This window comes from Buceros rhinoceros, unplaced genomic scaffold (assembly GCF_000710305.1).
Source record: "Buceros rhinoceros silvestris isolate BGI_N320 unplaced genomic scaffold, ASM71030v1 scaffold36043, whole genome shotgun sequence".
Classification (NCBI taxonomy): Eukaryota; Metazoa; Chordata; class Aves; order Bucerotiformes; family Bucerotidae; genus Buceros; species Buceros rhinoceros.
The window spans coordinates 464-11,682 of record NW_010402428.1 but is presented as its reverse complement, the minus strand read 5'-3'; the positions used below and the strand labels follow the sequence as shown (position 1 = coordinate 11,682).

Here is an 11,219-nt window from a genome sequence, read left to right as displayed (position 1 = left end):
AGGTAACACTTGCCATTTATGGAACAGCCACGTTAAGTTTTGGATGTCTGCATTTCTGGATGTAGTTGCTCAGTGACCTCTACAGAGGGCAGAAATGGTCTGGTTTAGAGAACAGACTTTGAAAAGGGAATTTTTTAGTCTCTACAGACAGAAAACCAGCGTGTAGGTACCATGGTGATGGATGGTCTATAAATAACCACAATGGGGATAACCCATGCCCCAGTCGAGAGGTGCCGCTGAACTGCTGTGTACCTGGAGAGAGCTGCAAACTGGAGCTCTCCGCATTTCTCAGGCATGAAGAAAACCTGCAATAAGTGTGGGGACGGGGGGTTAAGTATTGCCTGTTGCTGCAGGGACCAAACAGGGCTATTCCTGGGAGGAGATGCCAATGAAATGTGAAACACGGGGTGCCTCTGATGTGTGGTCCCTTTGCTTGGGTAGCAGGAACAGGGTTTGGTTTATGCTCGTGTAAAAGATGATTTTTCTTCTGGCCTGCAGTTCGCTGGATAGATAAGATGGCTGCTCTGGAGAAACACCCAGACCTGAGGCTCCAGCAGAACAGTCCTCTGGGTAAGGACAGGCCTTTGTTTTAAGCCCTGCTGCTGTTGGATCCTGTTTCACTTTCTCTGAGGAGAAGTGTGGCCCTGAGAAGAGTCCTTTACCAACAGCTTTTTATTAAAAAACCCACTGTCTTATCCCTGCAAAATAAAACAGTTGCCTGGGCGCGTAAGGGCAGAGGATTGGGTGATAACTAGCCTATCTCTCAAGTGATAAATCTAGAAGAGCTCTTAAGATCTGATGCAAAAACGTGTCTTTAATTTAGGCAGTTTTGCTGTGTGCCAGTGCTGCTGCTCTTTGTTTTCGTCTGGGTCTTATATCCCCGAACTTCTCTGTGGGAATATAATCTACTGCTTTTGCATTCTGGCTTCCAGAACAAGACTGATTTTCAGTCTCCTCTTGATGTGAGTTGAATTCTCTGCGCTCGCCACCATTTCCTTTTGCAAAGGAGATTTCTTTAGCAGCAGTACAGTGAGTCAAGCAAGGGTCAGTTTGGGGTTTTGTAGCACAGGTACTTAGATATGGCTTAATTAGGTGTATTCAAAGGCTCTTCAGACTGTTGGCTAAAACATAAATAGCCCTGGCTGTTTCTCTCCAGATCCCAGCACCAGTCAGAAGAACTGTTTCTCGGAGACTGACTGGAAAACACCGATGTTGTCTATGAAGTTCCAGAGCCGCGTCAGTCGCTGCTCGAGCGTGGCCGACAGCGGGGATGGGGGCATCGGGACCTCCTGCTCGGACGGCACGGAAGGTGATGGTCAACACTGGATCACACTAAGTGTTCTCAGCAGACCGACAAGCATTAAAAAGCCTGGTACTTCTGACCCCTAGGGCATAAAACTCAGGGAGAGCAGAATCTGTAATGAGATTTGGAGACTGTTTCAAAGCCAGAGCCTCAGTACACAGATAATGCTGCTTGAAAGAAGCGATGAAGGGACTTCCCGCTTCTCTAAGCGAGCAGGGTTATCTTCTGAAGCATTTTTAACTGACTGAAAGAGCCCCCTTGGTGATCTGCTGGTTCGTACTGACCAACAAGTGATTTATCAGCAGGTCTGGTGTGTGATTTATTTCAAAGAAATGATTTTTAGGTGCCTCTGGAGACTTCATTGTGCCTTTGTGTGTACGTCTCCTCAGTGCCAGAGCTGCGTGCTCCTCGCTGAAAGACGCTGCAGCCTCACCCTCAGCTGAGGCACATTCTTTGCCGTCCCTTGGTGCAGCAATCCTTTCCACCTCCATTTTCGTCTTCATCCCTGGAAGGGACATAAAGCACTACTGATTCAGCAGCGAGGAATTCCATGGTAGTCTTTAAAACAAGGCGCTTCACGCGTTCCTGTGTTTCCCAGGCTGCCCTGAGCCTTCTGAATGAGCCACAGACCTTGACATGTGTGAGTAGGAGTGAACGCTTTCTAGAAAGTCTGGCTCCTGGAACTATTGCTAGAAGCACTCCTAGAGCACAGGTGTAAGTGCCCCTCTCAGAAGAATAAACCATCCAGTCGCACACTGAGGGCAGGGGAGATGATGATGGCTCTCCTGGAAGTTGCCCTTCTGAACATTTGCGATTGGTTCAGGTCGTTTGTTGGGTTTCAGGTCAGTGCATTAGTCAGAAATGTTGTTGTGACCATCCTTAGCGTGTTCAAGGAACCGATTGCAGCATTGGCATGAGGCGTGCTGATCTGAGGACTCGAGTTCCTGGTAGTTAAATTTAGGGGCTGTAGGAGGAAATCTTACTGCCTCTTCTCTTTGCCAAGGGGAACGTGCTTGCAGCTGTTTGGTAGCATGATGTTCCCGGCAATTCCTGGGCACAGCCAAGTAACATCCAAGAGGTTTTTCTCCCCCTCCTGTTCGTTTTTAAGCGGAGGGTCTCGTGCCTGCATTGTAATAGTTTTCCTGCAGTTTGATGATGGTCTTTTCAGAACCTGGTTTTGGTCATGTTGAAATTGTAGCTTTTTATTCCTTCTGGTAGCAATGCTTTGAGGTTACAGGTGGAAAGGTGACCTTCGATTAAAGAAACATCATGTGGGGACGGGCCTTCAATGAAACTATGAAGAAAACAAGTCTGTGTATCCAGGAGAAACCTGGAGTTACTGCGATACACAACGTACTGGGACGAGGAATGGGAACAGGCACTGTGCTGTTTGCCTTTGCCAGCTCTTGCTGTTGCTGTATTGAAACCTGAGAGCTGCTAAGAATAGCCCTGTATTTTCACGGGTCCAGGTTTAGTGCCCGTCTGACAGGACGGGCTCACGCTGGGGTGCGTGCACCGAGTTCAATCTCATTTCCTGTGGCAATAAGGTGAGAGGCTCTAGAAAAAGCTCTTTTGCTGCAGTGTCCTGGAGAAGTTTAAAGGTCAGCTGCTTGGCGATCTAGTGTTCAGCTGTGTTTGAAGCTCACTATGGGCTCGGTGAAGGCTCCAGTTAGCTTTGGTAACGGTTCAGAGTCGCTGAGCTGTGGGACGAGCAGAGCAGAATCAAGGTCTCGGTTCAGCTGAGTAAGTTTCAGCCTTTTAATTCAATTTAACACACTAAACCTATGGAAAGATAACTTTACCGATTTAAGATTATTCTAGAGTGGCTTAAAAACAAGGGATTAAAAATGTGAACTGAATGAAACTTGGATTCTTCCTGTGGTTTACAGTGGTAGGAAAATGTCAGCAGGGTCCTGAACCTCATAGTGAAGGGAAGCATCGGTGTGTCTTCGTCTTGCTGCTGCTTAGGAGGACATGTTCAGGGGGAAAAGAATCTGGTTTTAAAATTCTTTTAAGTGACTGTTTGTGTCAGAATACTTTCAGGATTGTAATTAGAGCATCACTCTTCTTCTTTCGCTAGACTTCTGCAATTCCAGTAACGGTTCTGCATTCCAGCCCATCAAAACCCAAGTGACCATCCCCACAGCCCATGTTATGCCTTCTACGCTGGGCGCCTCACCCTCCAGGCTGTGCTCTGCAGGAGACCAGAGCTGTTCCCAGAGCACTTCAAAAGCTGCTGTGCCAGGATCTGCTCCTGAACACGCAGGGCTTATGAGAAATGGAGATTCTAATGCCAGGAAGTCTCAGGTGCCCCCCAGGGATCTCTCAAATTGCTACAGGACTTCAGGGCAAAATGGTTTTGAGCAAGCCTGGCATCCTGTGTCTGATCACATGAGAACAGAAGATACTTGGAAGTTTGACACCCCCACCATTGAGTGCACCCTTAACCAGTCTCTCTTTCCAGAGAGCTTGTGCACTGACCCTCTCCACAGGTTCCAGAAGTTCAATCCAAACTCTGGGCCGGCTGAGGTGGGAAAGGACCATTATAAGGTGCTGCCAGAGAGTAAGCAAGGGGCAGGAGTTAACGGAGCCTGTGAGCCCCAGGACGGGACGTGGCCGAGCGGAAGCAGGCTGATGCCAACGGGACTCCAGGCCAACAATTTCTTTTCAAAACCTGTGAGTCCTTCATGTCTTTCATCTCAAGCCTGGATGCAGGAAGCCTGTGCCCTCCATCCACATGAGAGGGTCTGCGAGCTCAGTGCATGGAAACAGCAGCTGGAGAAAGTGCGATTGCAGATAGAGCAGATGCAGGTAGGGAGCTGCTTGTGCAAACGTACCACTTTGAAACCCTTCCCGTCTCTGTCGTCGTGACTCATCGTCTCAGGGTTATGAAGCAAAGGGGAAATGTCTCATCCTCCTCCCTGCCTTACACTGAAAGTTCTTATGACCTGTGGTGTCACAGATATTGTTTGACGTGCTGATTATGTTACAGCGCTGCCCCACAGTTCAGATCGAGGTGAAATACCCTGCCTGCTAGAAACTGCGAAGAGAAACCATGCCCAGAAGTTCATAGCAGTTTCTAGAATAATTGTATTCTGTAGGTATACTTAGGAAACACTTTTTTTTTTAAAAGATACATAAAACTAACTGCAGTTTATTAGATGGAGACTGTTTATCACCTCCCACCACTGTCTCCTAATGGAGACAAATTGTTTCCAGCGAGCTAGCACAGGGATCTAAAATTACTTGTTAATCTCCAGTTGTGGTTGGGCAAAGTTACTTGTTCTTGGACATCAACAGAGACTGAAATAGCTGCATCCTGGCATGCAGATGAGCACACAGCGTGCAAAATAGCTCTAGCGATGTTGTAATTACCTCTGTGGAGCACAAACCTCTCCCGCCTCCTTTTGTCTCCTCTTTCAGTTACAAAATGGAGGCACCTGCCACCATCCCTCGATGCATTCACCGTCGCTGCCTACACCTGATCCAGCCCAGTGGATCAATCTCCTGAACTCCAATGAAAACCTACTCAAGGAGAAAGAGCTGCTCATTGACAGGTGAGCGTTTGATGCCAGAGTGGCTTAAGGACTCCAGTGCACTTCCTTTTGCAGTGGAAGGCTTTTGAAAGTGCCAAGGAAAGCTTGTATCTGAGTCCCTTTTACTCAGTTGAGATCTTCTGTTGCAAAGAACAACATCGTGACCCTTGAGAACAGCCTATTTTTTCTTATGCACTCTCCTCCCCTTCCTCCTGGAATTAGGAATATGATCCTGAAGGGTTCAAATAAATCAATTTTGGTTATGGTTTTCTGTGGTTTATGAGGGATCAAGATTTCTGTTCACATCATGATTATCCAGAATGTCAGAACTGTTGCCTTTTTGCTCAAGGACTTTCTGGGAGCTTTTCGAGACTTTTATTTCAAATTTGTTCTTTGAGTTTGGGCTGGTAAACAATACTCCTTGTCCCTAACACTAGTGGTCCAAAAGCTTTTGAAAAAGTAGGTCCTAATGAAAACTACCTTCAACATTTGGACTGTAAACACTGTTTTCTGCTTGTTCGTTTTGAGTCCTCTGCTCTGCAGCCAAGCTGGATCCTCCAGAGCATGCAAGGCTTGTGTGTTTTGCCTATAATCATTGCAAAGATTGCAGCCTAGGGGAGAGGTGGGGCTGGAATGGTTGTCTTTCAGATCTCTCAACAGAGTTGTCTTTCTGTTCTGCTTGTCACTATGTGGAGCATTCGAGTTGTGCTGGTGCTGTTTGTGGTGTGCTGCTCTCTGCTGTGGTTTGAGAACAGTGTATTACCTGTTTGTTCTTGACAGGCAAAGACAACACATATCCCAGTTGGAGCAAAAGGTCCGGGAAAGTGAGCTGCAGGTTCACAGTGCCCTGCTTGGCTGTCCAGCACCCTATGGTGATGTCTACATGTTGAGAATGCAGGTAACTGGGGGCAACAGGGTGCCAGTAAGAAACACGTATTGAATCCAGCAGCCCTGCTGCAACTCATCAGGCGTTTCCTGAGTAGGAGGGCTCTGCTGAGTAAAATTGTCTTTTTTTCTTTTTTGGCATCCTGATGACCCGTCATCTCTGAGATCTTCTGTTACTCTAGGGATTACAAGTGCTGTTTCAGATGCTGCAGTATCTAAGATGAGCTGAGTGATGTCTGAAAGGAGGAGGACTGAGAATGCAGCTCTGAGACAGTGCAGCTGCTCGGTGCCCGTTTGTGATCAGCCAGATTCACGAACTGTCTCTCTTTACAGGAGCTGCAGCGGGAGAACACCTTTCTTCGAGCACAGTTCACAGAGAAGACTGAATCCCTCAGTAAGGAAAAGATTGATCTGGAGAGAAAACTGGCTGCTGCAGAGGTGGACGCAAAGCTGATGCGGGAGTCGCTGAAGGAAATGATGCAGAAACATGCAGAGGAGTTGAAGAAGCAGGAAGAAAGGGTATGATCCCATTGCTCTAGAGGTGGGAGGGTGTTTTTTCTTTGAGAAACTAAAAGTCAGTGTAGTGCCTAGGTGAGAATCTTTTGTGGCAATGTGTTATTGCTGGTATTTTCTCATCTCCCTGTAGAATTCTCTCATTTATAACCAAAAGCTCTTCCTCCTGAAGTTAGAAGTGTTTCAGTACCTCTTCTTTTATCCAGAGAAGCAGCTTAGCTTGAGCCAAGTGATCAGAAATGCTGCTGAGTTGAAGTGATCTTGTGTTTTGGTGTGGAGTGGGCTTACAGAGCACTGAGGAATGGACAAGGAATTAAGGAATTACATAAACTTATTTATAACTGTCCCTGCAGGTAAAGGGAAGAGACAAACACATTAATAATCTTAAAAAGAAATGCCAGAAGGAATCTGAACAAAACAAGGAGAGACAACAGAGAATCGAGACCCTGGAACGATACCTGGCTGATCTGCCAACTCTTGAGGAACACCAGAAGCAGAGTCAGAAGGTAAAATTTCTTCAGAGTTGTGATTATAGCTCTTCACGTCCTTGCCCAGCTGACTTTCCTACAGCTGCAGATAGTCCCCTGTGCAGCTGCCCAAGTATAGTTGTGGTCTGGCCTTTTTGGAGGAGGAATTTTCTGAGCTATAGCTGGGAATTGCCACATAGGTAGTAAAAATCTGCCTTGCAAATGTAGTTGAAATGTGGTGTGTGTGGAGAAAACCCCTGGAAGGCCTCTAGAGTCTTGTGGTGGTTTGTGTTGCAGCTGAAGGAGACTGAACTGAAGAGTACTGCTATGCAGGAAACAGTGCTGGCACTGGAAACAGAGCTTGGGGATGTCCGGGCTGCTTTCAGGGAGCAAGAGGTGCAGCTAGAAACCCAAAAACACAAGGAGCTGGAGCTTCTTTCCACTGTCCGCAGGTAAAAATCAGGAGGTTAGATTCATCTTGGTGCTGAAGTAGCCACTATACAAGAACAGTGATGATTCAGCACAGCCACTGTCCGCCCTGTCAGAACCAGGTCACCGTGGATTTGTGACGGTTGTGCGAGTGCTCGCCACAGCACCGTGTTCACGTTCTGCGTGGGAGCAGAACTGCGTGGCTGAAAGATAGGGAGCCCTGTTTATCACCTGGGTTTATCTGTGTCCTCAGGTTATCGCCCTCAGCACAGCTCCTTGCAAAACAGACCTGTGTAATCTGCAATCGCTGTGTCTCAGCAAATGTGCAGGGCTGTGTCCAGGGAGAGGGACGGTCCTTCCACCACAGCCCTGGCAGTTGGCGAGCTGGGACTGCAAATGGGCAATGCTGACATCTGATAGGAAAACCCCTTGCTGCCTCATACTGTGTATTGAGGGAAACACCCTCCATAAAGCTGGTTTTTCCCATGGTGTTGCGCTCATCTCAGCTTGCAGGACAAGGTGCAGCAGTGTCTAAAGAATGCAGAGAGAGGACCCCCTGCCCAGGATGGGGAGAGACAGAAAATAGAGAATGATTCACTGAAGAAAGAATGTGACCGCCTCAGGAAGGTAACAGGCTCTCCCAGCTGGGAAACACCTATTTTTCCTTCCACTGAGTCACACCAGGCACTAACACGAAGTCGGGGACTGTTTCACCACAGCAGCCGTTGCTGGCATTCCAAAGCAAGGGGCTGTAGAAGCTGTTCTTGGTGCGATAACAGTTAACATGGGTGAGAAGTTGCAGGATGCAGAAGAGGCGAGAGGAAAACCACAAGAATGCAACTTCTCTGGTCTGGTTTTAGCTAATACTTCTAGTGGTGCCTTTTATCAGGTGCCTTTCGTGAGGGAATCCAAGTCCGCTGCTGACGGAGGGAGTGGTGAAAGCAGTAAGTGGACAAGAAAGGGGATGCTGTCCTACCGAAGGAGAAGTCCTGGTGGTATTACTGAGTCTGTGTGGCTGGATCTCACGCCTCTTCTTTTGACCCCAGATTGTGGAGAAACAGCAGAAGAAGATGGAGCAGTTGTCTCTGCAAGTAAAGGTGAGAGGTGACCACAGAGGAACCTACAACTTGAGAATCTGCTGCAAAGCGAGTTAGACTTACTACTTTCCCATGGTCTTTCCAGAACCTGGAAGAGCAGATGGTCCAGGAGGAGGAGACCAGCCAAGCTCTGAAAGAGGAGGCGATGAGAAGAGAAAATGCACTGCAGCAGCTCCGGACGGCTGTGAAAGAGGTCGGAGCAGGAGGGTTTAGAGTGCCCGAGCACAGCAGTTGAATGAACAGTGGATTGTCTTTTAGCAGGGCCCTTCATTTGCAGTCAGCAGCACATCTCCTGCTTCCTGCCAGCCAGTTGTGCCCTGTCAGTGCTCTGAAAGGAGCTCTTCTCTGCTCAAAAGCAGGAGAAAGGCAGTTTCTGCCTCGGAAGCTTCAGCTGGGGCTGCAGAATGGCTGGGTTTGCCAGCTGGGGGCAGCAAGGGGCGAGCTGGAGGCCAAGCTCCACCACAGCCCTGGCTGAAGGGCAGGGCTGAGCCCTGTTCAAGTCCTGAGGAAGTCAAGCACAATGGCAGCCCTTGAGGGAAGAGCTGGCTAGTGCTGGGGTGAGTGGCTGGTGCACAGCCTCCTGGAAGCCGATTTTGTTGTGCTGTGCCTCAGCAGGGACAGTGCAGTGTCACAGGGCGCTTGCCGTCTGAGCCAGGGAAGCTGAATGCTTGCACCCTGCATAGGGCTGACACCAGAGTCTGGAGGGTTTGATGTGAACCAGCTCCTCCTACCTTCAGAGCTCCCATCTCATCACCAAGCAGTTGCACTAAGTCACTTTAAGTGTTGCTAGTCCTGTACCAAGTGACCACTTAACCCCTTGTGTCTGTTCAGCTTTCGGTGCAGAACCAGGATCTCATTGAGAAGAACCTGACCCTTCAGGAACGACTCCGGCAGGCAGAGCTAACCACCCAGCCGCTGCCTCCCGAGACAGCCCGCCTTGCCCAGGAGCTGCACAGCGAGCTGGCCAGCTGTCTGCAGGATTTGCAGTCTGTCTACAGCATTGTCACCCAGAGGGCTCAGGGCAAGGATCCCAACCTCTCCCTGCTCCTGGGCATTCACTGTAAGTGTGCGGAGCGGTGGCAGTGCTAACCCTTTGGTTCCTGTGCTGCAGCAGTTAAATAACTTGCATATAGAAGGGAAGGTTCTCATTTTCCTGGAGCTCTGTAGATTATGAAATGTTTAGTAGCCCTTTTGCAAAGGTGGTCGTTTTTTTTCTGGCTTGCTTGCAAATGTGTGTGATCCTGCGTCAGGATTGCGTGTGAGGTAACTCCCTTCTCTGCATCCGCAGCTGGGCAGCGCTCCACGAAGGAGAGGGACGACTTGCTGAGCCCTGACGGACTTGCAAAGAAACTGGTGGAGGTAAAACAGCTCCACAAAGAGGTGGAGGACTTAAGGACGGCAATATCTGACAGATACGCTCAGGACATGGGAGACAACTGCATCACCCAGTAAAGAACACTCCCCAAAGTAAGGCAGGAAACGAAGACTTGAAACCCTCAGGAGTTTAGAGCTCCTACAACCCAAAACCTCTTCAGCACTTTACCATCCCTTTGCTCGGGTACAAGATGTGAGACTTACCCAACCCCTGAGGAACCAGGGGGTTTGTTGCCAGAAGTGTTTAGCTGCTGACTGGCTAACTGGAATCGTTCAGGGCTTCCGTGTCAGGCTTTGCAGTAGCTTTGATCTTGTGGAATGTGTTTGTGCTGTGTTTGCTGGAGCTGGTGTGGTCTCTGATGCTGGGAGGTGAATTCCCAGCTGCCTTCCGGGCACGTCAAACGCTGAACACGCAGATGTGACAGTTAAAATCATCACAAAAAGGAGATGCATGCCCTGGTCTCTTTGATAAATTCTCTGTGCAGGTCCTGCATGACCAGTAAGACCAGAGGGTTATCAGAGTGGTCAGGGATGTCTGTGGGCTCCACAGACAGGCAGTTGAGCCAGTTAGACCCCTGTGAACTACAGCCAGGTGCTTCGGGCTCTGCGCAGACTGTGCTCGGCTCTGGCTTGCATGTTTGTGGGCAAGGACCTGCTTTCCTCAGGTAGATGCAACCAGAGCCTTTCAGTAGCTGACAGAAATTGGGAAATAAAGCAATGCTAAGAGATCACTCTGGAAACACTCCCCCTGGGCACTGTTACCCCAGAAGCCTTAAGCCTTTTATCCTCCTGAAACAGCACTCTGAGTGCGGGGATGATTCAGACTGTGGAGGACGTGGATTGATGCTGAAGTGCCTTAATGTGCTGGAGAACCTCCTGTCCCTGCACTGCTGCGTGACTAATGCATCTGCTGGCAGGGTGAGGAGCTGCTGTTCCTTCTAACAGCCTTCAGAGCCAGTGCAGACAGTCCTGGGGAGCCCCTCCCAGAGCCCAGAGAGCCTCTGTGCTCCTAGGGGACCCACGGCAGGCTGGTGGGGATACTTGCCTCTGCTCCATGTGGAGAAAGCTGTTCTGGTCCTGACAGGGCAGGATGGCACAGCTGGGTCTGAGAGGCTTTGTGACTGCTCAGGCTTTGTTATAGTCCAGCCCCTCATTCTCCCAGAGCTCCCCTGCTCAGCAGGGGACACGGGTCACTTTATTACAGCCCTCCTTTAACCTTAGTGGCAGCTCACAGTACCGAGTGCTTGTTTGTGACAGTGCTGTAGTTGGATGTTTTTGGTTTTCAGCTTGAGTTAAGAGCAAGATACAAAGTTGGTTATTAACGGGGGGGGAAATACTGCTGAAACTTCTGCTGTTCAGTTGCTCTTAGTTCATGTTGGGGCTGCGAGCTCTGGGTTTGGGAGAAATGCTGTTGTTGTTCCTTTTTGTTTAAAATTTAAGACCAAATCTGGTTTGTTCTTAGCGTTTGGTCACCATGGGTGATGGTGGCAACAGCCAGCGGTTGGTTGGTTTGCTGCCCAGAGCCACCCCCTACATGGCATGGGGCAATTGTGCCGCAGCTCTGGCTGTTTGCTCCCACGTCTGGAGCTAAATGTGGACCAAGATTGGTTCTCAA

The 11,219-nt window shown here is 49.1% G+C and overlaps 1 protein-coding gene across 1 annotated transcript; it reads left to right on the top strand.

The window, feature by feature from the left end:
- Window positions 1-515: 515 nt before the first annotated feature.
- On the top strand, window positions 516-9,975 carry CEP85 (centrosomal protein 85kDa). Its single transcript, XM_010132640.1, has 13 exons — window positions 516-570; window positions 1,157-1,309; window positions 3,384-4,114; window positions 4,727-4,860; window positions 5,620-5,737; window positions 6,058-6,243; window positions 6,591-6,743; window positions 7,002-7,156; window positions 7,640-7,760; window positions 8,180-8,230; window positions 8,316-8,423; window positions 9,062-9,290; window positions 9,519-9,975. The coding sequence occupies exons 1-13, from the start codon at window positions 516-518 to the stop codon at window positions 9,680-9,682; spliced, it is 2,358 nt and encodes a 785-aa protein (XP_010130942.1). The 3' UTR covers window positions 9,683-9,975.
- The last annotated feature ends 1,244 nt before the right edge of the window (window positions 9,976-11,219 follow it).

Coding starts and splice junctions, on each gene's coding strand:
- CEP85 (XM_010132640.1), top strand. CDS start 516: ATGGCTGCTCTGGAGAAACACCCAGACCTGAGGCTCCAGCAGAACAGT. Junction 4,861..5,619: donor AAAGAGCTGCTCATTGACAG/GTGAGCGTTTGA, acceptor TGTTCTTGACAG/GCAAAGACAACACATATCCC. Junction 5,738..6,057: donor TCTACATGTTGAGAATGCAG/GTAACTGGGGGC, acceptor CTCTCTTTACAG/GAGCTGCAGCGGGAGAACAC.